This window comes from Strix aluco, chromosome Z (genome assembly GCF_031877795.1).
Source record: "Strix aluco isolate bStrAlu1 chromosome Z, bStrAlu1.hap1, whole genome shotgun sequence".
NCBI classification, from domain to species: Eukaryota; Metazoa; Chordata; class Aves; order Strigiformes; family Strigidae; genus Strix; species Strix aluco.
Genome location: NC_133971.1, coordinates 27,640,027 through 27,665,955, shown reverse-complemented (window position 1 = coordinate 27,665,955; position 25,929 = coordinate 27,640,027). Strand labels below are relative to the sequence as shown.

At 40.6% G+C, this 25,929-nt stretch overlaps 1 protein-coding gene across 2 annotated transcripts in view; it reads left to right on the top strand.

The window, feature by feature from the left end:
- Nucleotides 1–1,958: 1,958 nt before the first annotated feature.
- ARHGEF28 (Rho guanine nucleotide exchange factor 28) overlaps nt 1,959–25,929 on the top strand; it is a 100,353-nt gene continuing 76,382 nt past the window's right edge. For both annotated transcript variants that reach the window (XM_074813014.1, XM_074813013.1), the window contains exons 1-5: nt 1,959–2,044; nt 3,901–4,191; nt 15,407–15,590; nt 16,821–17,001; nt 22,356–22,428. In XM_074813014.1, coding sequence (XP_074669115.1) covers nt 1,996–2,044; nt 3,901–4,191; nt 15,407–15,590; nt 16,821–17,001; nt 22,356–22,428 — 778 coding nt within the window. In that variant the 5' untranslated portion in view covers nt 1,959–1,995. The remainder of the gene's footprint in view (nt 2,045–3,900; nt 4,192–15,406; nt 15,591–16,820; nt 17,002–22,355; nt 22,429–25,929) is intronic.

The following is a 25,929-nucleotide window of genomic DNA, read 5'->3' as shown; positions in this document are numbered from 1 at the left end:
AAACTTAACCCTATCCTGGTTAAACCAGGACACTATCACCCCAGAATAGCCATCCATGGTATTGCTCAACAGAAAAAGAAGAGATATTAACAACTAACATAAAAAGATTTTTTTAAAAAAGGATGATAAAATAATAATGATAATGTGTCGGGGAAGGCAGCTGGTCTGCCAGCAACCTGATCGAAGAGGAGTTTGATCTTGACAAGATTCTGATGTACCCATGAGATAGGGAAGCTTTGCTTCAGGCAAATAACTTTCAAGGAGCTGCAGACTACACAGCAGGATAGCAGTAAGCAGGGAGATAACTGATAAAGGTTATCCAATGAGAATGTTAAAAACAACTTTTTGACCAATTATATTGTGACACTCTGGCACCTGAAATATATAAAAATGCATGCTTTTAGTAATAAAAAAACTAGCCGCTTGTTCACCCATGTGAGTGTGTGTGTGTCACTTTGTCCATCTCTACAACGACAATAATGATGACAATAATTATAATTTAATAATGATAACGATAATGATAATGATGATTATTATTATTATTATTGTTATTATTATTGCTGCTATTATGGGTATAACAGTGCAAACCCCAAAGAGAAATAGGAAAAAACACTTGGCAGTTGTAATAACACTTCAGGCTCCTAAAAAGAGTTGGTTATCAGTTTCTGGAGATGACAGGCATGTTTTCTCTCGATACTGGACACCTAATGTTGTTTACATCTATCCTTACAGGAACAATCCTATCTAAGAAAGATTTTGTGCCTGAAACTAACCTTTGCATGTTCACTCCTAGTTCAATAGACCGGCCTGTATTAAAGAGGAAAACAAATGCAGGATTCGCATTGTTATGAGTGACGAGAAAGATGTCCTCGGGGAAGGCATGTGTGATATTGGGGGGGGCAGCAAGACTCTCACTGAAGTAAAGTGTATGTTTTCCATATAATGAACAGAGAAAGAAGCCAGATGCTTGTCAGGATGGTCAGGGGCATAACTGTGGTTTTCAACCATGGAAGTTCCTGTGCGACCGTGTCGTGCTTTGGTGCAGGTTTTTACCAGACTTGTTTGTGGAGCCAGTGGAGTCAGTGCTGTCGTAACTGTTTTGAGTAGAGGCAAGGCAGGCAACGTTTGGAAGTGTGAATGTCTGACATATTCTTCTGCAGTGTGTTTTCCAGAAAACACCATTTCTGCCAGATGTTGGGGCAATTCTGTCTTATTTACAACAACTGTGGCAGCCAGGGACCGTGGTAGAGCACACTGTCCTCTTTGAGGAAAAGCAACTTCATCTAAATTTCCTCCCTCAGACATGTCAGACATTTGTTATTGTTTGCTGCTTCTCAGATCCCTTTCCTGTTCTTTTTTGAAGCTATTGTATGACAGATTTTTCTTGGCTCGTTTCTTTCTATTTACTATAAAGAAACCCATGGACAGATATCTGGGAACCAGTATTCTTTGAAACCAGCATAGTCAGTTATAGAATTACATCAGTGCTTTTGTTTTGTAAACTGAGTCTAAGATCATTGTCAAGCACTTCTGAATTTTTAATTTTTTTTAACACAATGTGTGCTTTTGTAAATAGCAAAATACTCGGGTTCACTGACTCGTTCTGATGCATTTTAAATAAAAAGTCAATTATATTTGTGGGGGTCAGAATGAAAGGAATTAGCTGAAAGGCATTGTTTAAAAGGTAGTTTTAAAAATCGCCTTTCTTTGTGCAGGCATAAGACCAATGTGATTTTCTAAGTGGAACTAGAAAACTGCAGATTTGTCATTGGATCACAGCATCTCTATAGCAGAGTTGAAAAGGTTATAATAAACTTGCATCTGAAGTATATATCAATGGGTTTGTTGGAGATGAGAAATTTACTGCATATTTCTGAAACTTCTTTAATTTTTCAGGGACAGGTGACTATACATGCAAAATTTGACAAGGAGATTTACCTCCCAGAAGATGCTGAGTTTTATTTTGTTTATGATGGATCCCTGAAGAGGCACATAATGTTTGCTGAGCGAGTTAGTGACAATGCTCTTCGGTCCGTTGTTCCAGGTGAGTGTTAGCTCCTGTTTACATTTTTAATCTCTTTGCTATACCCCACCCCCATTGCAAAGCTGGGCACAACTGGGTGATTTGGTATAACTCTGTTATATGGCTCTGTAATGGAGGAAATGTGGGAATTGAAAGATGGTCTTTAGGGTCCAGGCTGAGTTTGACTGACCATAGGTGATCCTGCCTTTCATAACAATGCACATCAGCACAGTATCAGGCATAGACAGTGTTACTGGTCTTGCATAGTTGGGTGTGCACTTGAAGTGCAGTCTTCAGGGATGGCATCATTTTAAAATGAATTAATTGTGTGCCACAACTGTTTGCCTCTGGGCATCCTAACACCTGCAGAAGTCATGTTTTTGTCTGAGCCTCTGAGCCCAGCTTGCAAGGCCCTTATGGTGGAGGTGTGCAATGCTTAGAGCTCTGCTGGAGCTGTACAGAGTGGAGACATGTCAGGAAAACTGTTCCAGGGGTGCCTTGCTGCAAACAGGGGGGCTTTGTGTTGCTACAGCTGGTGCTCTGCCTTGGCATTGTTCCCCTCATGTATGTAACATAAACCCTGATTGTCACCTTTATAGTGTGCTTTGTGACCTTTTTGTTGGTGTGAGTAGGTGGCTATAGACATACTGTACCTGTGCAATAGGATCAGCTTGTTATTTGTTCTTGTTTTCTAAAGGGCATTTAGAGCCTGAAAATAACTGCTGAGTATAAAAAGGGAAAGTTCACTGCTGTTACATGGTGGCTCCTCTGATCCTATAAACGGTAAATGATTGTCATGGATTACAACTGGGGAAGATGCAATGTTAGACTTATTTCAGGATTGCAAAGTCTTTTTTTTTTTTTTTTGAAGAGGCCTGAAATGACACTGTTAAATGGTTGGTTCTGGGTTAGGAATAAAAACAAGAGGCTACAGGCAACACTTAATCCTCTGCCTGTTCCCAACAGAAGCCATGAACAGCTGAAAATAAAGTGTGATGTTAAAATATAGCCCTGCTGATGTTAGTGTTGTTTTGTAGTGGCCAAATTAAACATAAGGGAACACAGAGCACTTTAAAAAACAACTACAGATGTGGTAAGTACATGCTTTCTTTTGCACTTACTACATTGCATATATACTTGTAGTTAATATGGGGTATTTTGGAAAATTTAGATTTGCACCCATAGTATGTCATGGTTAGCTCTCCAGTGAGAGGTACAGCTTGCACCTCTTTCAGATGTATGACATCCACCCTCGCTTAGATGGCAAAGGGGGAGGAGGAATGCACGAGGTGCTTAAGAGGTTCGAGAGAAAAAGTTCCTTGGACTTTGAGGGTCCCAGCGGTAAGTTAGAGTTGATACAGCATTTAATTGTCTGCCAAAAGCACAAAGCATGTATTAGCTAACAGCTTCTGGTTTTGGCCTATATGGAGATATGGGGTAGGTACAAAATGGGTGTTAATAAGTTGATATATTACTCAGAGTTCATGTTGCAGCCCACTCTGCCACTTTTTTAATGAGTGTCTCATTTTTCTTAATTCTTATCCAAGAACCTTCAGGCTTTTGATTTGTGAGATTTCATCCTGATGTGGTTACCTCTTCTTCCTGTTGTGGTTAAAGAATCTTCACCTGAAAAGACTGGCTCTAGAATTAATTATGTCAGTGTAATTGGGAGGATTGACAGTTCACAGTCTAGTGGAATCCAAGTTCATCAGCAGAGATGGTTGGTGGATGCCCTACAAATAGGTGTAATTAGAGGGAAGAATAAAATAGTTCTGGATGAGAAGTCACAGCTCTTAGAGGCAGGGGGAAATGAGGAAAAACTAATGTATTTTCTGAACATAGGTAATGTTAGTAATTAATTTATATTATAATTGCAGGCCATGGATGCCAAGAAGCAGTTTCGGTCTCTGTGTTAATGTACACAAAGGGATACTCACCTGTGGTCCTTGGCAGCTGCCCTGTCACTTACAGAGAGAATCTATCTTGCAAGTTGTCTCGCTTTCTGGTCAATCATGCAGAATGTGTCACTGCCGCTACTCACAAGATGTTGCTGGATAAGTTTGGGCTAAGGATAAAAGATCTGCAGTCCCTGGATAATGATTTGATGATGGCCATTGCTCATGAAGAATTGCCATCAACCTGGAACATCCTTGGAAGCTGCTCAAAAGGTGGTAAGGTTTTATTTTAAGTTGGAAAGCTTTTAACAGTGGTTTGGTGCACAGTTCAGAGCAGAGTATCTCACCTTTTATCCAGGTTCTCAACTCTTATACTTTGTTTTGTGGTTAAGATGAAAAATTGTTCAAGTATGAGAGGGGTTTGGTTTATGCCCAGAGGTTTTAAAAGGATAATAATGGTTATTGTAACTCAGTCTCTCCAGAAGCTTTTTATGCCTTGACTCGCTGTGAATGCAGTTCTTTATTTATAGATTCTGCCTTTGTAAGATTAAAGAACTGTCTGTTTAAAAACCACAAGAATTGTGGCAGTGAAGCTTTGCCACCATGGTTCCAACCAAGTGAGATATTTTAATTACGCAGACAAAAAAGAGACAGTCATAAACCAGAAGAATATGTTACTGTAGGCGTTCTGATGTACAGAGTAAACATAATTTTTATCACGGTTCTGTCTGTGTTTATGCTTTATTTATGACTATGGTCATTCCTTGGGGAGAAGATCATTAAAGAAGTTTTGTAGGGTTTTTTTTTTAATTGTAGAGGAAGTGGGATGAAAATATACAGGAAACTACTTACATTAGGGTATGCTATTGAAAAATTTTGTAACAAATTTAGGTGAAATTTTCCCGGTTTCAGGTTTCATTGCAAACAGAAAACTGTAGTTAGGTTTTGCTGAAGAGTATAATTTTATTTGCAGACCCAGCTGATTTATAGCTGAGGTTGGAAACAGTGTTAAACTTCATGGCTTCACATGTTTTTCATTGAAAATTTGGTACTTTTGGCTGTTTTGCTTTTAGTACTTTAAATTGCTAAAAATTGGAGGACAGGCAGTTTCCATATGAGCCAAACTGAAAGAGAGATTCATGTAAGCTTTTGCAAAGTAAAAACACAGCACTTAGCCCGTTTTTTTGGGTGAGAGCATTTTTCCTGTCTTAAATCTTTCTAATTCTTAATGACAGATAGCTTGAAATCTGCTACTGCCTTCCTCAGGAGAAGGTTGGTTTGTGTCTGTCTGCTGTAAACATCTCTTTCAAGAGATATAAAAGCAAATAGCAAGACTCATTCAAATACTGGCTAGACGGGAGAGAGAAAAAAAAATTGTTACTTGTTTCATTTCGATGTGTAGTAAATATTTGTTCACATTACTCAACTGCTGGCATGGCTGTTGGATCTTAGAAGAGCAATGAAGACCTTCATTCAAAGCCTGAAGAAATCAGTTGTAGTTTTGACCACAGACTTGGCTAAGCTTTTCATGAAAACCAGTTGAAGCCCAACCTAGAATCATCAGCAGGATACCAGCCAGCTGCTATCCATGGCAAAATTATTTCATTTCTAGTTATGCTAATTGTTAATTTTCAGGTGTACTGGAACATTTATATGGAAAAGAGTATGTTGCCCTCATGAGACTTTTATAGGACTTGTGATTTTTTGTTTCTGTGTCTTTTTCATACTTTGTTCACTTTTCAGATTTAAATACTATATATAAACAAAATTTGAATACAGTGGAAAAGCAGGGGTGTATGCTCCAGTCACTATGCAAAGTCTCTGTGAACATTTGAAATGTTAGATGAGCATGTCTTGAGCATGCTGCATTAGTGGTTGCCTCATGGGCACTGTTGCACTGAAAAGGTGACATCTCCCTTTGTACCCAGTCATTGCTCTTAAATGAAGCTGGGATCTTTCCCCTTGTTTCTGAATAAAGCAAAACCTGATCCAAGTTCCTGAGGCCTGGTAGTGATGCTTATGCACAGTGAGGAGCTCTCAGTGCAGTCTTGCCTGGGCAGTGCTTACTGGCCACTCTTGTTGAGTGGAGGGCTCCTGAAAGCTTTCCAGACAGCTTCTCCTTCAGCCAGGGGAGATCAGTCATACTCTTTGTCTCTCTCTGAGGTCTGGGCTTGGGCTGGGCCTGACATCTATTTTGGTATCCTCTTAAGCAGTTTTCTTTGGCTCCTGTATCCTCTCTCTCCTTCTTGAAAGTATAGTTCTAATTGTTCTTACAGCCATATTCTCCTTTCACCTGACTCTGAGAAGCACTGACTCATGTTGCTTCCTCATGCTGTTGTCCCCAAAGCCAAGAGGCAAAGCACAGCTGAGGGTTGCATGTGGCTGAGGGAGCTATGTGTGTGCAGGGGAAGGAGAAGGAGGAAAAAGGGGATGAACTGAGGCAGGAAGGATTCAGATCTCAGCACAAGTGAGAGAAGGAGAAGGTTCTTTGCCTTCCACCATGAGGTGATTAAGTGTTGTCCCAGCACTCCATTTCTTCCCCACGCTCCAAAAGATCAAAATGGATGAGAAACGGAATTTATGAGGATTTAGAAAGAGGAAGAGACCTTCTTTCCCTACCTGCTGTCCCTGAAATTCTTTGCCCCAAAGGTCTGATGGTGTCTTGACACTTGGCAGTGTCAGGATGTTTTTTTTAGTATCGTTGTTGTGAAAGACGTGGGTGCTATCATCCATCACTAGTTAGGACCTCATGCTTGTGAGATCTGTCAGTTTTCAGAGCTGCTGGACTATTTTTATTGGAAGAAAATTACTTTTGAGTGACACATTACTGGAGAAAATTATTGCACCAGCTGGTGTTTTTGGACCTTAGTCATTTTTATGAGGATTTAGAGGCATATGGGTTGATGGAAAGATAGAAGAATAATTTATTCATAGGGGTTTTGGTATTTGGAAAAAAGTGTTTGTATTCCCTTTATAAGGTATAAAAAGGATTGGATAAAGAGAGAGCCTGGATTGTCTAGGGAGCATTGCAAATAATTCAGGAATTTAGTGCAGTTGCACAGGTCAGGACTTGTTAGCCACATTATTTAAGTTCAACAAAAGAAAGAAGAAAGCATGAACCTTTCTGTAATCCTCACTTGTAATAAGTGGCTGTGTGACAACCATGTCAGGAGTTGCTCACTCACACAAACTGGTCAGATGCTGAAATCACCTGGACCACAAGCAGTTTGCTGCTAGAGGAAACTGGGGTCCCAACAGAGGTGCTATGCTTAGAAATTTGTTCGTTGGTTTGAAGAAAGGGGAAGGAGTGGATAGGGAGGAGGGTGTGGGAGAAGCTGATTTTCTTGTTGATTGCACCTTCATAAAGGATATTTTCCTTCTGAAAATTGGCTTATTCAATTTGTGGAGATAATCAATATTAAATATTAAGCCAAATAACTTGTTAGAGCTGCTAAAACAAAAAAGAGAATCTTCCCACAGTTTTTCAGTTTACCACAATAAAAGAAGAAAGATTGAGTGGTTTAATCTGGATGAGAAAAGTGCTTCCACTTTCTTCTCTTAGTACCATCAGATTAGGGAAGTCTTTTAGGATTGGCAGCACCCAAGGATCATCAAACATAGGTTCAATGTCTTCATTGCAACTTTTTTGTCCTTAACACACTCAGGCTTATGTCCCTTGGTTGTTGGAGGGGGAGTGGAAGAACAGGAGTGTGGACCTTGCAAAGGAGTCTGCCTTACATACAGGAGGCTGAGGGCATCTCAGTTTCTGGTTTTTTTAAGGGCATTGCTGGGAGGGTGCGTTCAGGTTGTCTGGGTGACTTAACTGTGCTGGTAATCAAACAAGAGCAGTTGCTGCTGGCTTTGCCCCTATTTACAGTTATTTTCAAGAAGAAGAGTGCTCTTTTAGGTTTAAGGCTATTAATAGAAGGAGTAAAATTATAGCCTGAATTATAAAAATTAACTGTGGATTGTAGAGTAAGGAACAGTGTCTATACTTGTTTTAATTCCCTTTCATGAAGAAGGAGAATTTCCATTTTATTTCATAAATGCTTCATAATTGTTTTCTAGGAATAGGTCTTGTGGAGTGAACTGAAGCACTGAACTTTGCTGCTCTACAGTCTACGTTTGGGGAACACTTCCATTTTCTGTGGCATTTTTTACTTTATTGCCCTCTCCCTGCCCTTTGTAAATCCTGTTACTGTTTCCACTTGGTGTTAAACATTTTCCTGCTAAGCTGCACCAGTTCAAACCTGGCTGATACATGTCATATATTTGATCTAAATTAAAGAAAATTCTGTGTCTTTTCTTCAGTTGGAGCTTTAGATTTCTTTTTCCCTGCAGAAGGGAGGGGAGAGGGGGACAAAGTGCCTGTTCTCCTTTATGGAATTAGGAAAACACTGGTAACAGCAGATAAATGTTTCTAGGTGTGCTGAGATTTGTGAGGAGAGGTAATATTGTTTTGGTCAGACAGTTTAGGGGCTTACCTGGTAAAGGTATGATGAATAGGAGAACTAACTAAAGAAAAGGGGGATGTTCCAGATATTTGTTAAGGGGAAAGGGGAGATGTCACTGCAGCCCTGCTCTCAGATACCACCTACCTGACTTTGTGCATTGTGGCCACTATTCACAAAATTGCTTGTGTGTGTTTTTGCAGCAGTGGGGTGCACTGAAGACTGCTTTATGAACAATCTCATACCTAACAGAAAAGTGAGAAACTGAACAGTAATGCGTAAAAGTATGAAGCCAGGAAAAACTGGAATTTGTCAGTGAATTTTGATGTCTCCCCCTGCTTTTCAAGTCACAAGTCTTGAGGTTTTTAGTCTCCTTCCAGGAAATGAATGAGATTCATAGCCCAGAAAAGGTTTAGTCATTTCTGTCAGAGAGAAATATTTGTTTTTAGTTTATTATTTTGGACATAGGAAGGGATTCAGGTGCAAGAAAGAACAAAAGGATTTATTTAATGTTTAAACCAGACTCTGTTTGGCTCAGCTCAGTGTAACTCAGATTGTTTTGGCTGGAGAATTGGGATCCGATGCAAAACAATGTCCTGATAGTGTGTATCTTTTACAGCACCACCTGTCTTGCAATAGCTGACCTAGTATGAATTGTTGGGTTTGTGTCTTAATGGAAAATGGTATTTTGTACCATTTAAATATGAATATATTAAAGAAGCCTTGTGTTTTCATTTTTTTTCCTTATTTTCTTCCTGTTTGCCACTGAATGCAGTTGAATTAATTATGTTGTTTTTTCACAGCATGTTTTCTTTCTTATTTCTTGATGTTTTTCTTTTTGTAATGTTTTTTCTTTGGTTGTTTTTTTCCCCCCCATTTTGCCACATTTGAAATCTTCCTCAAGGGAAGGGGAAAAGAAAGTGAAAGGTGTGGGAAAATGCTGTTTGTTCTGTGACAGGGAGGAGCTATTAAGAGGAGATGGTAAAAGAGAAGAACTGAAACTGGAAATTGTTCTCAAGAGAAAAAGTGCTAAACCCCAGTTGTTTCAGAACTTCACCTTTTTTAAGTGCAAATCTTTTATCTTTAGGCAGGTCTATTTAAAAAGTTTATTACCAGTCATCATGTGTTTTTTGCTTTGATATTGCTGATTCTGGAGTAGTACCACAGCAGAATTTGGATGGAAGGGATCCCTGGAGATGGCCTGGTCCTGCCCTCCACTTGAAGCAGGGCTAGCTTCAGATTTGGATCAGTTTGCTCAGGGTCAGGTTTTGAGCACCTCCAAGGACTGACAGTCTGTAACCTCACTGGGTGACCTGTCCCAGTGTTTGACTATCCTCATGGTGAAAAATACTTTCCTTGTATTGAAGGATCATGTTACCTTTTAATTTATCCTTCTGACTTTACAATTTGTAGTTCAGATTGTAGTATCATGAAGCTATTAGTAATTGCTTTATGTCAACAGGTTCTGCTTACTCCTGGGCAAGCCAGGTGGGAGTAGTAAGAGGAGAGTAGCCCAGCAAATACATAGTCTATAGAAGTGAAGGATGCAGAGGAATGCGAGTGCTGTTGCGAAGTACATCAGGGGTGAAAGCAGCTGGTGGAGCTGCTGGGTGGTTCTGCTACCATGTGCATTCAAGCTAGCCAGAAAAAAATTTAGCCTAAGGTTAGATGAAGGTTGTTGGGTTGGGCAGATAAAAATTAGTTACTAGAATATTTGTGGTGAGATAATAGAAGGTATTATTGTAGATGGTGTTTTAAGACCACAGAGATTAGTTACTGTTTATTAGCTGGTTTTGAAATTAAGTTCCTTTGTAGCAGACATAATCATACTGCACCATTTTTAAGCTTTGGCCGTCAGAAGAGTAACTTTATTTGCCACAGTGTCAAAGCAGAGAGAAGGCTATCCCTCGTTAGGGAAGGCTTCCTAAGGGCTCCCTTTTTGCTGAGTGGGAGAGTCATAATCTTACCTTACCCACAGCAAGTTTATCTGGCTTTTTTACAGTGTTACAACAGCCCCAGGCCAAAGTTTTAATCAGAGGATGGACTTCAGAGCAAAGTTTGCCTTTTTGTTTCTGTGTTTTTACTCTGAGGGTTGGGGTGTGGTTAGTATCTAATCAGATGCTTAGTGTGCTTAATACTGGTTGATATATTTGCATGTGTTTTAATTAGATGAACTTACGTGCTGGCTGCTTATTAACACTATATATATAAAAAATGGTCTAGTTGGAAGCATCCAAAGAACCCACTTTGATGTCTAAAGTGGGACTTCAGCAGAATTTAACTACTCCAGACCAATGAGCAATTCTGAAAGTTCATTTTTTAGTGAACATTTTAACCTGAAGATACATGAGGTTTGTTCAGGGGCTATGTTTTGGACCACAGCATTCCCTGGGCATCTAAATTCGAACTCCCACTGTACATATAAACACACCAGACAAGGGCGTGCTGGTGCCTGGCATCCAGTGGTGCTCTGCTGGGGTTCAGACAGGTGGAATAGCCTTGAGTCTGCTAAAATCCTTGAGGGGGAGACTAAAGTACAGAAATAGCATTGAGGCACAGATGATGTTACCAATCTCTATTCAGAAACACAGCTAGGGAGACCGAAGATACCAGCACGCATTTTCATACTGTGTCTGACTGGTGAGGGCGTTCTCCGAGCAAGTGAGACACCTGGGCTCCCAGCATCATTTTTCACATCTGATGACAGTGTAATGAGAAATGCATCCGTGTTCAAGCAGCAGAGGCTTCTCCCACCTGATTGTTGCATTGTAGTCAGTCTGCTGCTTTCTTGGTCTTCTGCCCTGCATCCCTTGCGTTTCCTTCTGCGCCGTGACCCATTTTCACTTAGTCTGTAACAGAGGAGACAGGGCATGCTCCCACCAGAATAGTGATCAGAGGAAGTTTGAAGATGTGTGTGGGTTCAAATCCCATCTAGCTGAGGAGGAATTTGAACTGAGGTCTTCCATTTTTGAAGTGACACATCAGCTATCATTTCCACTATCTCTGGATGGGTTTTGGGAAGCCTGAGCCCTACTCATTTAAATGTGCCTCCATAGAAGAAGGTCTCAGATCCAGGCAGACCAAAGTATTTGATGAGGAGTGCTTGGTTGGGCTTTGAAGCTGTGGGTTGAAGTCAGATCCTCATGCCTCCATATTCCCTATGGGCTGACTTTAGCCAGCCTCTCACTGTGTGGGTTTGCTCTCATGAGACCTCACCTGGAGTACTGCATCTAGGTCTGGGGTTGATACAGAGAAATGATTACTTGTTTTAAGACTTATTTACTTATTTACTTGTAGAAAACGGCTTAGCAACTTATTTCCTTACTTATAGCAAGTTATAGTATTACTTATAGTATTTTTAATATTGCTAAGAATCCTGCTTGCCCAGACTGTTCTGTGGAATTTTACCAAGGACTACTGTGTCCATCAAAACAAAGCAGTTTACTGTGAAAATCTACCAAGAACTGCAGTGTTCAGCAAAATAATCATGTTTTTGTCCTTGAAGAACAGGTGTACTGTAACTAGTTGGGCCTCAGTAATGAGTAAAGATAGTCATATACAGATTGTAGAAGTTTCATTGGTTCCCTTAAATAAGATAGGATGAGTAAACCGGCTGAAAAATATTTTTTGTTGTTCAAGAAATTGACTAAGAGAATCTGCGCATGCTCCGAGGGAAAAACAAGGTGAGAAAGACTACAAGCCTTCCTCCTGAAGACGCCCCCCAGGAGGCAATGCGCAGGTGCAAAGAGAACATAAACTGCTGACACCAGCCTCTAGAGCTAACCCAGCCTTGCTCATGCATATGTATGTTTGTGTTATGTAATCAATGAATATGTATATCCACGCTCTATAAGTTTTTGGTAAAAGGTGCTGTGGGTGTGCAAGCTTTGTGGAGAAATCCCCTTGCACCCCAGCGCCGGAGTAAACATACCTGCTTTATAACTCTATTCGGGTTGTAGAGTCTTTTTTCTGCAAGTCAGTGTCCCCAACACAAGAAGGACATGGACCTGTTGGAGTGGGTCTAGAGGAGGGCCTTGAAAACGATCAGAGGGCTGGAATACCTCTCCTATGAGCCTGGAGAAGAAGAAGGCTCAGGGGAGACATTATTGCAGCCTTTCAATATGTAAAGGGGGCTTGTAAGAAAGACGGAGAAAGACTTTACCAGGGCCTGTAGCAACAGAACAAGGGGCAGTGATTTTAAACCAAAAGAGGATATATTTAGATTGGATATAAGGAAGAAACTTTTTATGATGAGGGTGGTGGGACATTGGAACAGGTTGCCCAGAGAAGTTGTGGATGTCCCATTACTTGAATTGTTCAAAGTCAGTTTGGATGGGGCTTTGGACAACCTGATCTAGTGAAAGATGTTCCTGCCCATGGCAGGGGGGTTGGACTAGGTGATCTTTAAGGGTCCCTTCTAACCCAAACCATGCTATGGTTCCATATCGCTGTTTAGCAAAGCAGTTCTGCAAATGCTTAATTCAGATTCAGTGGACTTAAAGGTTGCATGTACTTGAAAACTTTGAAACATATATGCCATCTCACTTAATAGATATGCAAACACTATAATTCATATCATTAATGATTAATGTTGGTAACTAAAATGCAGCAATGATCATTGTCTCCAAAGACTGAAATTAGAAATATTTTGCAGACCTTTGAGGAAGAAGTCCCATAGTTCCCTACTTTGTTCTGTGGCCTAGAATCCTGCAGCAGATCCTGTGTCCAGTTAGACACATTTTTGCCGAGAATCTGAAATGGGAATGCTGAGAAATAGTTTTATTGCCCAAAACCAGGGGAGAAAATAAGTGTTGCATGGGCAGGCTAGTGCACCAGATCAATGTGAGCTAGCCACAAGTAAGATGGAAGTTTGAAGATGATTTTTTTAAAAAATAAATGACACGACATTTTATATGTGTGTTCTAGAAATACTTAGGTATATAATGGGTATATGTTTAGTGATATTCTGGTTTAATGAATCCCCTCTGCATCTTGTTAATGTGTCCGCTTCTGATAGAACTGCAGTGAAATAAAGGTTTCAGATGCTACATAGAGGTTTGCTGGCTGTTGCGGTGCTAGAGTCTGTGTCCTGAAGCTCCCTTTTACTCTGATGTTTGGAATTTATTTCATATCTTGAAGGAAGCTTGTCATGGTTTTCTGTGATTTGACTCCATCTGAAAGTTTTGATTCCACTTGAAACAGAAAGGTAAAAAGTCTGGATGGGTTACTACCAAATATTCAGAGCAAAAACTGATCACCAGTGGAGATCCCATTGTTTCTCCCTTTGGAGCGGTAGAGCAAGTTCCTTAGGTTCCTTGCCATTCTGGTTTTATGAGATGGGGAGATAAAGTTTTTTTAAATATTGTAACACTTCAAGTCCAACATTTTCAAAGGAGGCTAATAATTTTGGGCCCCGGCTCTGAGAGGACATTCCAAAAGGCAACTCTCCTGTTAAAGTGTCCAGAGAGGATGTACTCAGCTGACACTTGACAGTAGCCTTGAATTATGTAAAAGGAAGCTGAGAGCGAAAGGAGTATTCTTCATGCCCATTTTAGATGGGACACGAAGCAGCAGGTTTATACTGAGAAAGGGTGAGCTAGGTTAGGCATTTCAAATCTTTGTAACTGTGAGGGTAAAAGTATGAAAACCTCTTGTCGTTGAAAGGTTTTTAGAACAGATGAGACAAACATCTGTCAGGAGCGATTTAGGTTGAGCTGATTCTGCCTTAAGGCAAGGAGTGGACTAGAGACCTCTTGAGAACTGTTCAAAGGGGTTTTTTTTGATGATTCTATAAAATAAATATTCCTGACACTTTCAGAGGGACTACTTAAACTGAGTAAGAGTCAGCCATGAGCCACTGTATTTGTGTGTAACTACATGATACCTTTGCTAAAGTATTTCTGAAAAACATGTTCATTAGCTTTATGTCTACATAACTGCTCTCCCTGCTGGGGGATTGCTTTCCATCACACAGTTTTATCTTGTAAATATTGATGCAGAGAGGAAATTTGACAGCAATTTGCTGTTGATTTTAGCTGTATTATTTACATAAATGTGTGCACATACTAATATGCTTCAGAAGCCTCACATTTCCTTTGCCACTGGATCGTATAATTTTCAATAACGTATTCTGAACTGGTTGAGTAATAGGGAGGAAAAAGTCAGTTGAATCAGCTCAATAAATTTCAATGGAATTTCATAAATCACTGGAAACCTAATAGATTTCAGCCAGTTGTTCTGAGAGCTGTAGAGTAACGGCCCTTAAATACTTGACCCTGTGCAAGTACCCTTATATTTAACTTCATACCAAAATACCAGTGTAAGGAGCAGGTTGAGTGGCACTTGAGCTTAATTTTATTTATTGGCATCTAGTGACTAAATCATCCTTGTGTCCTCTTTTATTTTAAACTTAATCCCATTGAGCTTTATGATGTGCTAAAAAGTGGAGAGGAAGTATTAACAGGTGAGGTCACCTTTCTGAAAAGAGAGACACAAGAATTATCCTATATATTTTACCCACATGTGTGTTAGCTTATGGCTCACTGTGCTGTTAAGGCTCTCTTACTGTGTTGATAAGCAGCCTGCCTTGAAAAATCACACCCTTCTTTTTCTTTCTCTTTTCTTTTTTTTTTTTAAATTGAGATATTTGACATGCTGCCAGATGTTTTGTGTTGCTAATGCAATGCAAAGCAGCTGGAAAATTACCTCTTAATTATCTTCTGCAGTATACTGGAGCATCTCTTATGCTGAATGCTATACAATATACAGAGAAAGAGAGAAATACTGAGATTATCTAATTCAAACTGTTTGCTGAAATTAAATGGTATTTGGGTATCCTAGTATAGCTCCACAGATGCGATTAAGTATCCTAACTGTTGATTTCAGTGAAAGTCGGATTCTGCCAAAATACTTTTGTAGGTCTGAACCTGAGCTGTGATATTTCTGCAGATGATAACAAGTTTCTTTTGATGCTTCCTAGCAAATAAAATGCTGGGTTTTGTTACTGATTATTTTGTTTGTTTGCTGTGTTTCTTCAGAGCTTAAACATAAAGAAACTCTCCTCCACCTTGTGATGAAATTGGGCTTGGTTAAGCTTTCCCAGTTCTTAGCAGCCCAGCCTGGAGGGTCATCAGCATTAGCATTACCTAATGAGGATGGAGCAACACCATTAGATTTGGCTTTACAAAATGGGCACTCCAAACTTGTTGATGTCTTTGCCAGGTGAGCAGAACTGTTTGCTGCTTCCTCTGAAAAATGCCTATCAGTTAAGGGATGTGAGGAGTACTGTTGTTTTTCTCAAAAGAGTTGCCTATTTTGTGTTGGTTTCTGTCACTTTTTTTGCCATTATTACCATTTTAAGTGGTAAACTTGTATTTAAAGTTAAAAGAAGTTTATGATTTGTGTCCTTCATTACATTTGCAAATCAATTAATAGTCAGTTAAGTGACAGAGGACCACCTGCACCGTAAAGTACCTCTCCTAGCACTATCACAGCTGAATCCAGCAAGTAAATACATCCCTTAAAATATATATAGAGAAATATTTACATAGAAACAGAACCATAGGATCTGACTTCCACAAAACCTCAGGAGACTTTGTGACCTCTGTAAAGCTCAGGTTTGAATCAATAAGGGAGGGTCAGCAGCAAAGTCAGTGCTGCAGCCATGACTATTTTGCTGGAGAGCTGCCACACTGACAAATGACTTAAAGGACAAATTTCTTTCTGGCATGTTTCAGCTGTCTGGAGTTTCCTCTGTACAGAGCTGAGGAGCTGCGTGGTGCACATGTTTCTGTGTCTTGGGGTACCAAATGTTCAGCATCAGACACCCCTTCTCACTGTTGGCTTTACCTTGCAAATAGAAATACACATTAATTGGGTTACATTATTATTTCCGTATGTGGCACTTTCGGTTCTAGCTCCATGCAGCGTATAGTTTCTCTGAGACTTATCTGTATTTCAGTTTGAAAAAAGGATACTTACAACACTGATACTCGTTTGTAACATCCAAACAATGCTGTATTCCCTTGAGACAGTTTCTGGTTTTCACTGTTGTGATATAACACACCTGCTAGCTGCCAGTGGCATCCTACCGATATAAGTGGCAGCTTGAACAGGAAAAGGTACCATTGCTGATTTACAGCAGTAAGGAGAAACAGATGTTGTCATGGTTTGCTCTTTCTGTCTTATTTTACTAGTAACTATCTAGAGCTGACATTGTTTTTTCCCTGCTGATGATTAGAAGTAGCTCCATGTTCTTAGGCGTGAATGGAGTCATTGGTAAGTGTTTGCCCAGCTGTATTTTTGGTGGATGTCTCAGATTTTCTGCTTCCAGTTTTTGTAGTGGGTGTGTTGGGATCCCAATGGGCCGTGCCGAAGGCGAGCAGGAAGCTTACTGAGTGCTTTCATTCTACCTGTGCACAGAGCATCTAGTTAAAGAGCATGTCGTTCCAGTTTCCAGGGCAGTCACCCACTGGACATATCAAGAGTGGAGATCAGCGAGGGTGCTTGCGTGCAGTTTGTTCATTCATCAGGAGCTCTGACGCTGACATTCAGCCACACTGCACAGCACTTGCTGGAGTCAGACATAAAGCTTTTCAGAAAATACTTCTGGGACAGACCTCTTCTTTACCAGGTAGGTGCCTATCTAGCTCAGGACATTGTCACAGATTTTCTTCAGTAATTTTCAGCTATAGACTCTTCAGGCTGGATTTGTTTTTCTTGAGTAGGCTTTTAGTTTAAGCTGCCTGTGTCACTAATGGCCAGCGTAATTGTAGGATTACTGTTGTGGGCTTCTGCTTTGTGTAAGTGTAGCCCATTGTACATGTGAAGCTGGAGGATAAGAGATGTTGAGAACTTTATCAAAGCCTCCTTTACTTCCGAAGTTGTTTTTGAATCATTGTGGACTCCACAGTGAATATCTTTTCCTGAAATCTCTGTGTGTTTAATTGCATTGTCATTGTATTCACATTGGTACTTTGAAATATTTAATTTAGTTTCATTCGTTTGTCTAGTAGTGTAATGCCTGGGAGGCTTTATTAAGAGTCAGCCCCAGTCTACTATTTACAGCAGAAAAACAGAGTACAGACTTTTGCTATAGAGTTTAGTTATGGTGTAGTGGGTCTTATTTTGGTGTAAGGTGTCTGGAGCACTGCTGTGATCTTCAGGACATCTCTCAATTTCAGTAAAGTGAGGAAGAGAACACTTGAAATCACAGGGTTTTTAATAGCAATGCAGGTGCTCAGTGTGTTTTTAGATTGAGACTGCATGACTATGTAAAACTAGGGAACTAAAAGCACATTAAAAATAGGCTTTTCTTTTTTTCTGGTCTTAAAATTCGTCTTTGCTTTTCTATGCTTAACTTCAGGTTTCCTTATTTGTGTGCTGATTTATTGCATTCTGCATTTTTTTTTAAACTTAGACATTCTAAGTTAAAATGAACCACATGTGTTTAACACAAAAACTTAAGGTGTGATGTATTGTATAGTCCATATGTATAATCTTGTGTAACTGCACTGCCAAGATTTTGATTTGTTCCAATACAAAGAAGTTATTCTGTGTTTGTAGCTTGCAGAATACCTACAGTTTGTGTGTGGCTTTTCCATGGAAACAATAGTAAATCGAATAGCAAAACCAAGACTGTAGTGAAGAATGTATTGTTATTTATATTATTGGCTTTTTCTGGCACTCATCAAATCCTTGTTCTTCTTTCAGTCTTTGAAATGGAAAAATAAAGTGTGGTATGTTAGATGTTTGCATAGCTCTTCGAGACAAAGACTTAAAGGCTGCAAAATTCTGCACTTGGTATTTTCAAGAAAAAGCCTGTTACCTTTCACTTGTGGGTTTCCCTTTTGCCATTCTTCTAGTTGCAACAGTCTAGATCCTCCATTATGGGGACCCTATTCCCTCCCACCCAGCATCAGTGTTGCACTACTTCTAATAAGGCAGAAATTAGCCAGAATAATTGGGAAGATCACATGGCTTAGTTAATTTTCTATACACCAGATATCATCCTGAAGTGTATGTGGGGGGATGATCAAACTGTCATGTTTAGGCTATGTATTATGTCCAAAAGGTACATTAAAATGAATTTTCTTTCTGTTGCAAACAAGGACTTGCAGCCCTTAGTTGGATCCAAAGCATAAGGTGGGCATTAGAGTTTTCATGATACATAGTCTTTTAAAAATAAAGGTGGAATTTATGCTGTACTGGAGTATTCATCTCATCTACAGCAGACTAAGACTGTACATGTAGTCTCTTATATCTTGAGACTGCATAAATCACAGAATCACAGAATCGTCTAGGTTGGAAAAGACCTTGAAGATCATCCAGTCCAACCATTAACCTAACATTGACGGTTCCCAACTACACCATATCCCTAAGCGCTATGTCAACCCAACTCTTAAACACCTCCAGGGATGGGGACTCCACCACCTCCCTGGGCAGCCCATTCCAACGCCTAACAACCCCTTCTGGAAAGAAATGCTTCCTAATATCTAGTCTAAACCTTCCCTGGTGCAATTTGAGGCCATTCCCTCTTGTCCTATGGCTTGTTACTTGGTTAAAGAGACTCATCCCCAGCTCTCTGCAACCTCCTTTCAGACAGCTGTAGATGGCGATGAGGTCTCCCCTCAGCCTCCTCTTCTCCAAAATAAACAACCCCAGTTCCCTCAGCTGCTCCTCGTATGACATGTGCTCCAGACCCTTCACCAGCTTCGTTGCCCTTCTCTGGACACGCTCGAGTAATTCAATGTCCTTTTTGTAGTGAGGGGCCCAAAACTGAACCCAGTAATCGAGGTGTGGCCTCACCAGTGCTGAGTACAGGGGTAAGATCACTTCCCTGTCCCTGCTGGCCACGCTATTTCTGACACAAGCCAGGATGCTATTGGCCTTCTTGGCCACCTGGGCACACTGCTGGCTCATGTTCAGCTGGCTGTCAATCAACACCCCAGGTCCCTCTCTGACTGGCAGCTCTCCAGCCAATCCTGCCCAAGCCTGTAGCGCTGCTGGGGGTTGTTGTGGCCCAAGTGCAGCACCCGGCATTTGACCTTATTTGAAACTCCTACAGTTGGCCTTAGCCCATCGCTCCAGCCTGTCCAGGTCTCTCTGCAGAGCCTCCCTAACCTCGAGCAGATCAACACTCCCACCCAACCTGGTGTCATCTGCAAACTTACTGAGGGTGCACTCGATCCCCTTGTCTAGATCATCAATAAAGATGTTAAACAGGAGTGGCCCCAAAACCAAGCCCTGGGGGACACCACTCGTGACCAGCCACCAACTGGATTTAACTCCGTTCACCACAACTCTTTGGGCCCGGCCATCCAGACAGTTTTTTACCCAGTGAAGCGTGTGCCCATCCAAGCCACAAGCAATCAGTTTCGCCAGGAGAATGCTGTAGGAAACAGTGTCAAAGGCCTTACTAAAGTGAAGGTAAACAACATGCACAGCCTTTCCCTCATCCAATAAGCGGGTCACCCTGTTGTAGAAGGAGATCAGGTTAGTCAAGCAGGACCTGCCTTTCATAAACCCATGCTGACTAGGCCTGATCCCCTGGTTGTCCATTATATGACTTTTAATGGCACCTGAGATGACCTGCTCCATGACCTTCCCTGGCACTGAGGTCAGACTGACAGGTCTATAGTTTCCTGGATCCTCCTTTCTGCCTTTCTTGTAGATGGGTGTCGCATTTGCCACCCTCCAGTCCGATGGGACCTCCCCAGTTAGCCATGATTTCCAGTAAATCATGGACAACAGCTTGGCGAGCACATCTGCCAACTCTTTCAGCACCCTTGGGTGTAACCCATCCGGTCCCACAGACTTGTGTGCATCCAGGTGGTGTAGCAGGTCTCTGACCACCTCCTCTTCAACTGTGCTGACCTCAATCTGCTTCCCCTCCCCATCTCCCAGCTCATGAGGCTGGGTGTCCAGGGAACAGCCAGTTCCACTGCTAAAGACTGAGGCAAAGTAAGCTTGAGCACCTCAGCCTTTTCCTCATCCTCAGTTACTATGTTTCCCTCTGCATCCAATAAAGGAGGGAGATTTTCCATAATCCTCCTTTTGCTGTTAACCAATTTATAGAAACATTTTTTGTTATCCTTAACAGCTGCAGCCAAGTTGAGCTCTAGCTGCGCTTTGGCTCTCCGGATGTTCTCCCTGCATAACTTCACTACATCTTTATAGTCATCATGAGAGACCCGGCCCCTCTTCCAAAGGCAGTAGATTCTCCTTTTGTTCTTGAGATCCAGCCAAAGCTCCCAAATGACCACATTGCTATTTTAGGCTTGGGTCAGGAAGACATGGACTAAAGAGAAGGAGCTTGTTTCAGTTATGGTGGCATGCAGCACTGGATTTGTGTGTGTGAAATGTATGACTCTAAGTCGCTAAAAGCAGCACAAACTATTTTTGCATTTATTCATGCAAGAAAATCCCAATCTTTCTCAAGTATGTTCTTCAGTCCCTGGTCTGTGGGTTCTTTTAGTCCCTTGACTTACAAGTCCTTTCAAGTCTAAAAATGAAAAGTTAAAACAAACAAGCTTTTGGTAAGCTAGAGTTACCTGTACAGGAGGCATGCCTTCACAGGAAACTTTCAGGGGTTCTGCAGTTCAAAAATTGTAAACCCATAGGTTTTGTGCTGTGCTAGGCAATACAGAGAAGAGATTTCTGAAGATGATGAGGAAAAGTGTGGAATTGCTTGAACTCTGTGCAACGTCCGTGGGGCAGAAATTGCTGTGGTGGTAGCAACAACTGTCAGTGAGGACGTGTGGTTCATCATGCACCTCCAGCAGAGACCTAAGCAGCATGCGGAGATGGTGTTTGTTTGTCTCAGCTTCCCAAGGCACCACAGCCTTTCAGGGGAGAGGTCCTCCACAAGACGAAAACAAATCTGGGGACTAATGGACACGTGTGAAATGGTGTCAGGATAATAATAATTAAAAAAAAAAGGCCAAACCAGGATAATAATCCAAATTTATTAAAATATTTTATGATAATTTATGTAATTGTGTTACCTGGTGGTAGACAGATTTAGTAGCTTCCCACAGAGGAGTTCACATATTTCTGTGTGGTAGGTGTGGGATAGAAAAATGTCTCGCACACCAACCTATGAGCAGAGGAAACTGCAGCTAGCCCCACTGAGGTGAGGGGCGTGTAGCTGGCTTGACAGTGGTGTGGCTTTCAAATAAGTTCGGCTGTAATATTTAGCCCGGAGTGGTCCCTGAGTTTTTCTTTTGTGTTCATGTTACAATGCCTTTTCTCTGTTTGCTTCTCTGGTAGATGGCAAATACACAGGCAACCTAGCTAGAGGGAAATACTAGAAGCAAGCAGAGTTGTAAATAGAACTATGCAAAAGGAGAAATTGTCTCCTCCACCCCCTTTGCTTATAATCTTTGAAGGTAATTGCTAAAATAAGGGACTGGATCTTAGCCCCCTCTTCCTTTTGAGCAGGAGTGATACAGTCAGTGTATCTGAGCAAGGGGTCAGGCCGACCAGGGGCCATGGATACAGGGAGAGAGTAGCTCCTGCCTTCCAGGCTGGGTTTACCATGTAGTCAGTGTTAGTTCCGCTTTAGGTTCTTTGTATTGCCTATCCATCAAATTGCTTGCTTTATAGGGACGCTTTCAAGGTTAGCTAGACTTCTGAACAGAGCTGTTGTGCAAAGCTGCTGTGCTGCTTTTATCGTAGAGAAGGATGTTATAAACAATGATGTACAAATGGTAAATTTGATCCTTTCCATTCCTTGTGTACTGTAAGCAGAAGGTAATTCTCTCTGTAGCCAAAAATATTTTATCAGTTTCCCTTTTAAGGAATTTGCTATCAGTTTCCTCTGGAGGGTAACTGATAAAATACTCTGTGTAATCTCTATCAATCATTTTAGTATTGCTTATAACATATTTGTTTGCTAGTCTTTGATACTGTTTTTGAGTTTTCAGATAAATGTCATGGCCATCAAATACAGTTACTGTCATTCTGATTTTGATTTTTTTTTTATAGAGTATTAATTCAAACCAAGTTGAGACAATGGAAGGTCCAAAAATAACCTGCAGTACAACAAGCTCTGTAGAAGGTATGGTTTTTTATTCCATAATGTTGCAGTCTTTAAAAGCTCTGGAAAGTTGTCACAGATTCATACGCTATTTATTTATTCAGGAAGATCACATGTTTCATATGACATTAGAGACCTGTAAGTGGAAAACAGTGGAATAGGTAAGTCATACACTACGAGAGTGGTGTAAATCATGATGCTGCATACAGAGCACTGGTTTCCAGTGTCAGACTATAATTGTTCATAAAATGTTATGGCATTTATAGTGACTGGAAAAGCCTCTCAGCTAGTTTTATTGTAAGAGTCAGAAAAATGTTAGAAGATTCCAGGAGAGGGCAGTCTTTAACTAAATGAACACTCCAACCTTCAAATTCCAGTAAAGCCAAACGAGTTAATAAAGATAGAAGCAGAGCAACGTTTTGTATGAATAGTTTTGGGATCCGGCCCAGACTTCTTAATGTGGCAAAATTCCCATGTGTTTCAGTTAGACATTGAATATTTTGGTGAGAGGTTTACCTCTAAGGATTGCGGGACTGTGCTTGCTGATGAGAATGCTCTTTCATTACCAAAATACATCTCTGTGTACTCGGAGCAGGCATCTCTCAGACCTGAAAAGAAAATCACAAAAAAAGGTCATTCTTCCACATCAGAAGTATGATGCTTTGTGTGTTTGTTCATGATTGTTAGGAATTCATTAAAAGTTTTCATCAGTTGGTCATTTGCCTGTGTGGCTGGCTCTGTATGTTTGGATGAAGCAACAAGGTGAAAACTGTGAGCTCTGTGAGAGCCTTGGTCTTGCTCTGTGGCTGTGCTGGAGGCAGCTCTGCTGAGGGCAGCAGAAATGTGAGCACCTGCAGAATCTGCCAACAGGATCAGGACCAGACTGAGGGAAAGGAATGGGATTAAGTTCCAGGTGGCATCAGCTATTAACTTTAAGTAAATGGATAAAATGGGGACACCGTTGTTGTATAGCTCAGTGTTTAAACGTGTAGGCTGCCATTGTTAGTGCTGGAAAAGGAATTTTATATCCAACCTCTTCAGCAGTGTTCAGGCAACAAGTGTTATGCCATTAGAAGGTAAATATGTAGAGAAATGATAAGGAGTTGTTAACAGTTGCAAACTACGCATCTGTTACTGTAAATGTAAGCAGCAATTTACCATACAAGGTTTGTCTATTACTTTGGTGACTCTGTATTCATCTGAGTGCCATACTCTGAGCAGCGTGATCTTTATGCTGCTCTTGGGGGATAGAAAGTGAATGGCCTGGATTGGTAGCATTGTATGTGGCAGTAGCTTGGGCAATACAACTTCTAGGTGATGGTTATTTTGATGTTTTGCACTATAAGCAGTTTTAATTCAGGCTGACTTGGCACAAGCAGATAATGAACATTGGTGGATATTGATTGTCCAGAGAGAGAATCACCAGTTCACGATGTCTAGTCTCATTTTGGATTCTGGTTGTAAAGCTTCTCATCCTCACTTTACACCAAGGATATTTAGCATAGATACTGGCATAGACACACTTACCTATTTGTGTTTTCAATGGAAGTTATCCACTTTTGTGCCTTTATGCATCAGAGTTATTTTGTGTCTGTTTTTTTAAAAAAATATAATTTCAGTTCCTGTACAAACTGTAGTAATCACACATGTTTTACACTCTGTGTTATCTACTTGTAGACATGAGGAGCCCGTAACTATTGTTTGTATGCTGATGAGCAGCAAAGGTTTTTTTAATCTTAGGTTTTGATATTGTCATTGGTTACCATATTTCTATATTTCTCTATATTGGCCTCTTTCACTAACCACCACCAAATCCAGATTCTGAAAAATCAGGAATGATCGTTACTGGTGACCAGTAGCCTGTTTTACACTCTTCATTTGCCAGCATTCAGGAGACCAAAAGAACTTTTTTCAAGATTGAGTTAAAACTGTTGCTGCTAGTAGCAGAAACGATATGAAATGATTGACAGAATACTTTTTACTACGTTCTCAGTTGCATTCAGTGATTTCCTTTAGAAAGTGGCTGCTAAATTCAGGACATTAATTTGGCACTTTCATGTCATGAAAGGATTCCCCATAGATTTTAAAGCTGCTGCCATTCCAAGGCGTGGTAACTACTCACTTCTGGGTGGGCCTAAAGTCAAGGTCAACAGACCTTTAAAACACAATGCTATCAGAAACCCTGAGCTATTATCAAGCAGAGGTTGCTATAGCAGTATGTTGCTTCTTGTGAAATGCAATCATACGAAAGCAGTGGGTCAGCGTAAGATGGTGCTACTAGTTTAGCAGTGAATCTTCCATAGCAACTTAATTAAATTCAAATACATGGAGTGATACATTATCCAGTGAGGATGCAGAACAAAAGGTGAAATAGATGATATTTTGTCTAATTCAGTAGTTTGTAGGTTTTTTTCTGTTTTCTGACCTTGAAATTCCATGCCTGTGAGTTGACTGAATACTGTTATCTGGAGGACAAGCCATTTGCTTCTACAGAATATTAGATATAGAGCAAACAGCTTTTTATTTCTGAGAACTGTGAAACTGAATAATAATAATGCCAATTGCATGACAATACTGTAAAAAATGTCTTCCTACTGAAGCTTTAAAAGTAAGCTTCTGAAGTTACAGAAGAAATAGTATGTTCCATCTAGTTGAAAGATGATGCCTGGGACGCTTTGTTTGACAACACTAGTGATTTTGTGCTCTTTGATTGCACTCCATTAGAATGCAAGGGGAGGTGTATATGTGACTGCTGCAGAAGGTTAATTAAAGATGGTGGATTAATTAAAAAATAATGATTGAGATACTGATCAGCATGGACCCAGTCCTGACTCCTGCCACCGTCCAGGGACACTGCTGAGGTCAGGGACAACAGATGCACTGATTGCAGTGGGCCCATAACTGTGTCCCAGAACTTCATCTCAGAGACCTGCAGGTTAGGTAGGGTTGTTGTTACTGAAGATTGTGCAATTTAGATAATAGGCAGTTGTCTTTGAATTGTTTTTCCAAAGATGTATTGATACAGCTCTTTTTTAAAAAAACTTGAGTATAGACTTTGTGCAATGCCAAGAAAGGACAGAGGTCCCAGAACCCCACATTCATCAAGGCAGTCCCCCCCAATCCACCCTCTGCTGACTGCTGACTCATACTTAGTTTAACTGTTTGCTGGAGCTGGAAAATGGAGAGGGATTTGTGTATCTGAGAACAGCAAACCTTGAGTTGAAAGATGCAATATAAAATGAAACACATTTACCAGCATAACTCTGGCTATATAATTATTTAATATTTCAAATAATAATAATAATGTTCCTGGAAGCCTGAGTGATGCTGGTGTTCATTTGCATTCCTGTAGCCAGATTACCTCTCTGATGTTTCACAATAGTTCATGAGGCTTCGTTTGGGCAAAACTTGCCAAGTGTGGTCCTTGTTTTGCATTTTCTATGAGCTTCCCCAGAGTCCTGGGAAGAAAAAGAGTGACAGAAGTTAAGTTATATTTTAGTTTTTGGGGTGAAAATGCAATCT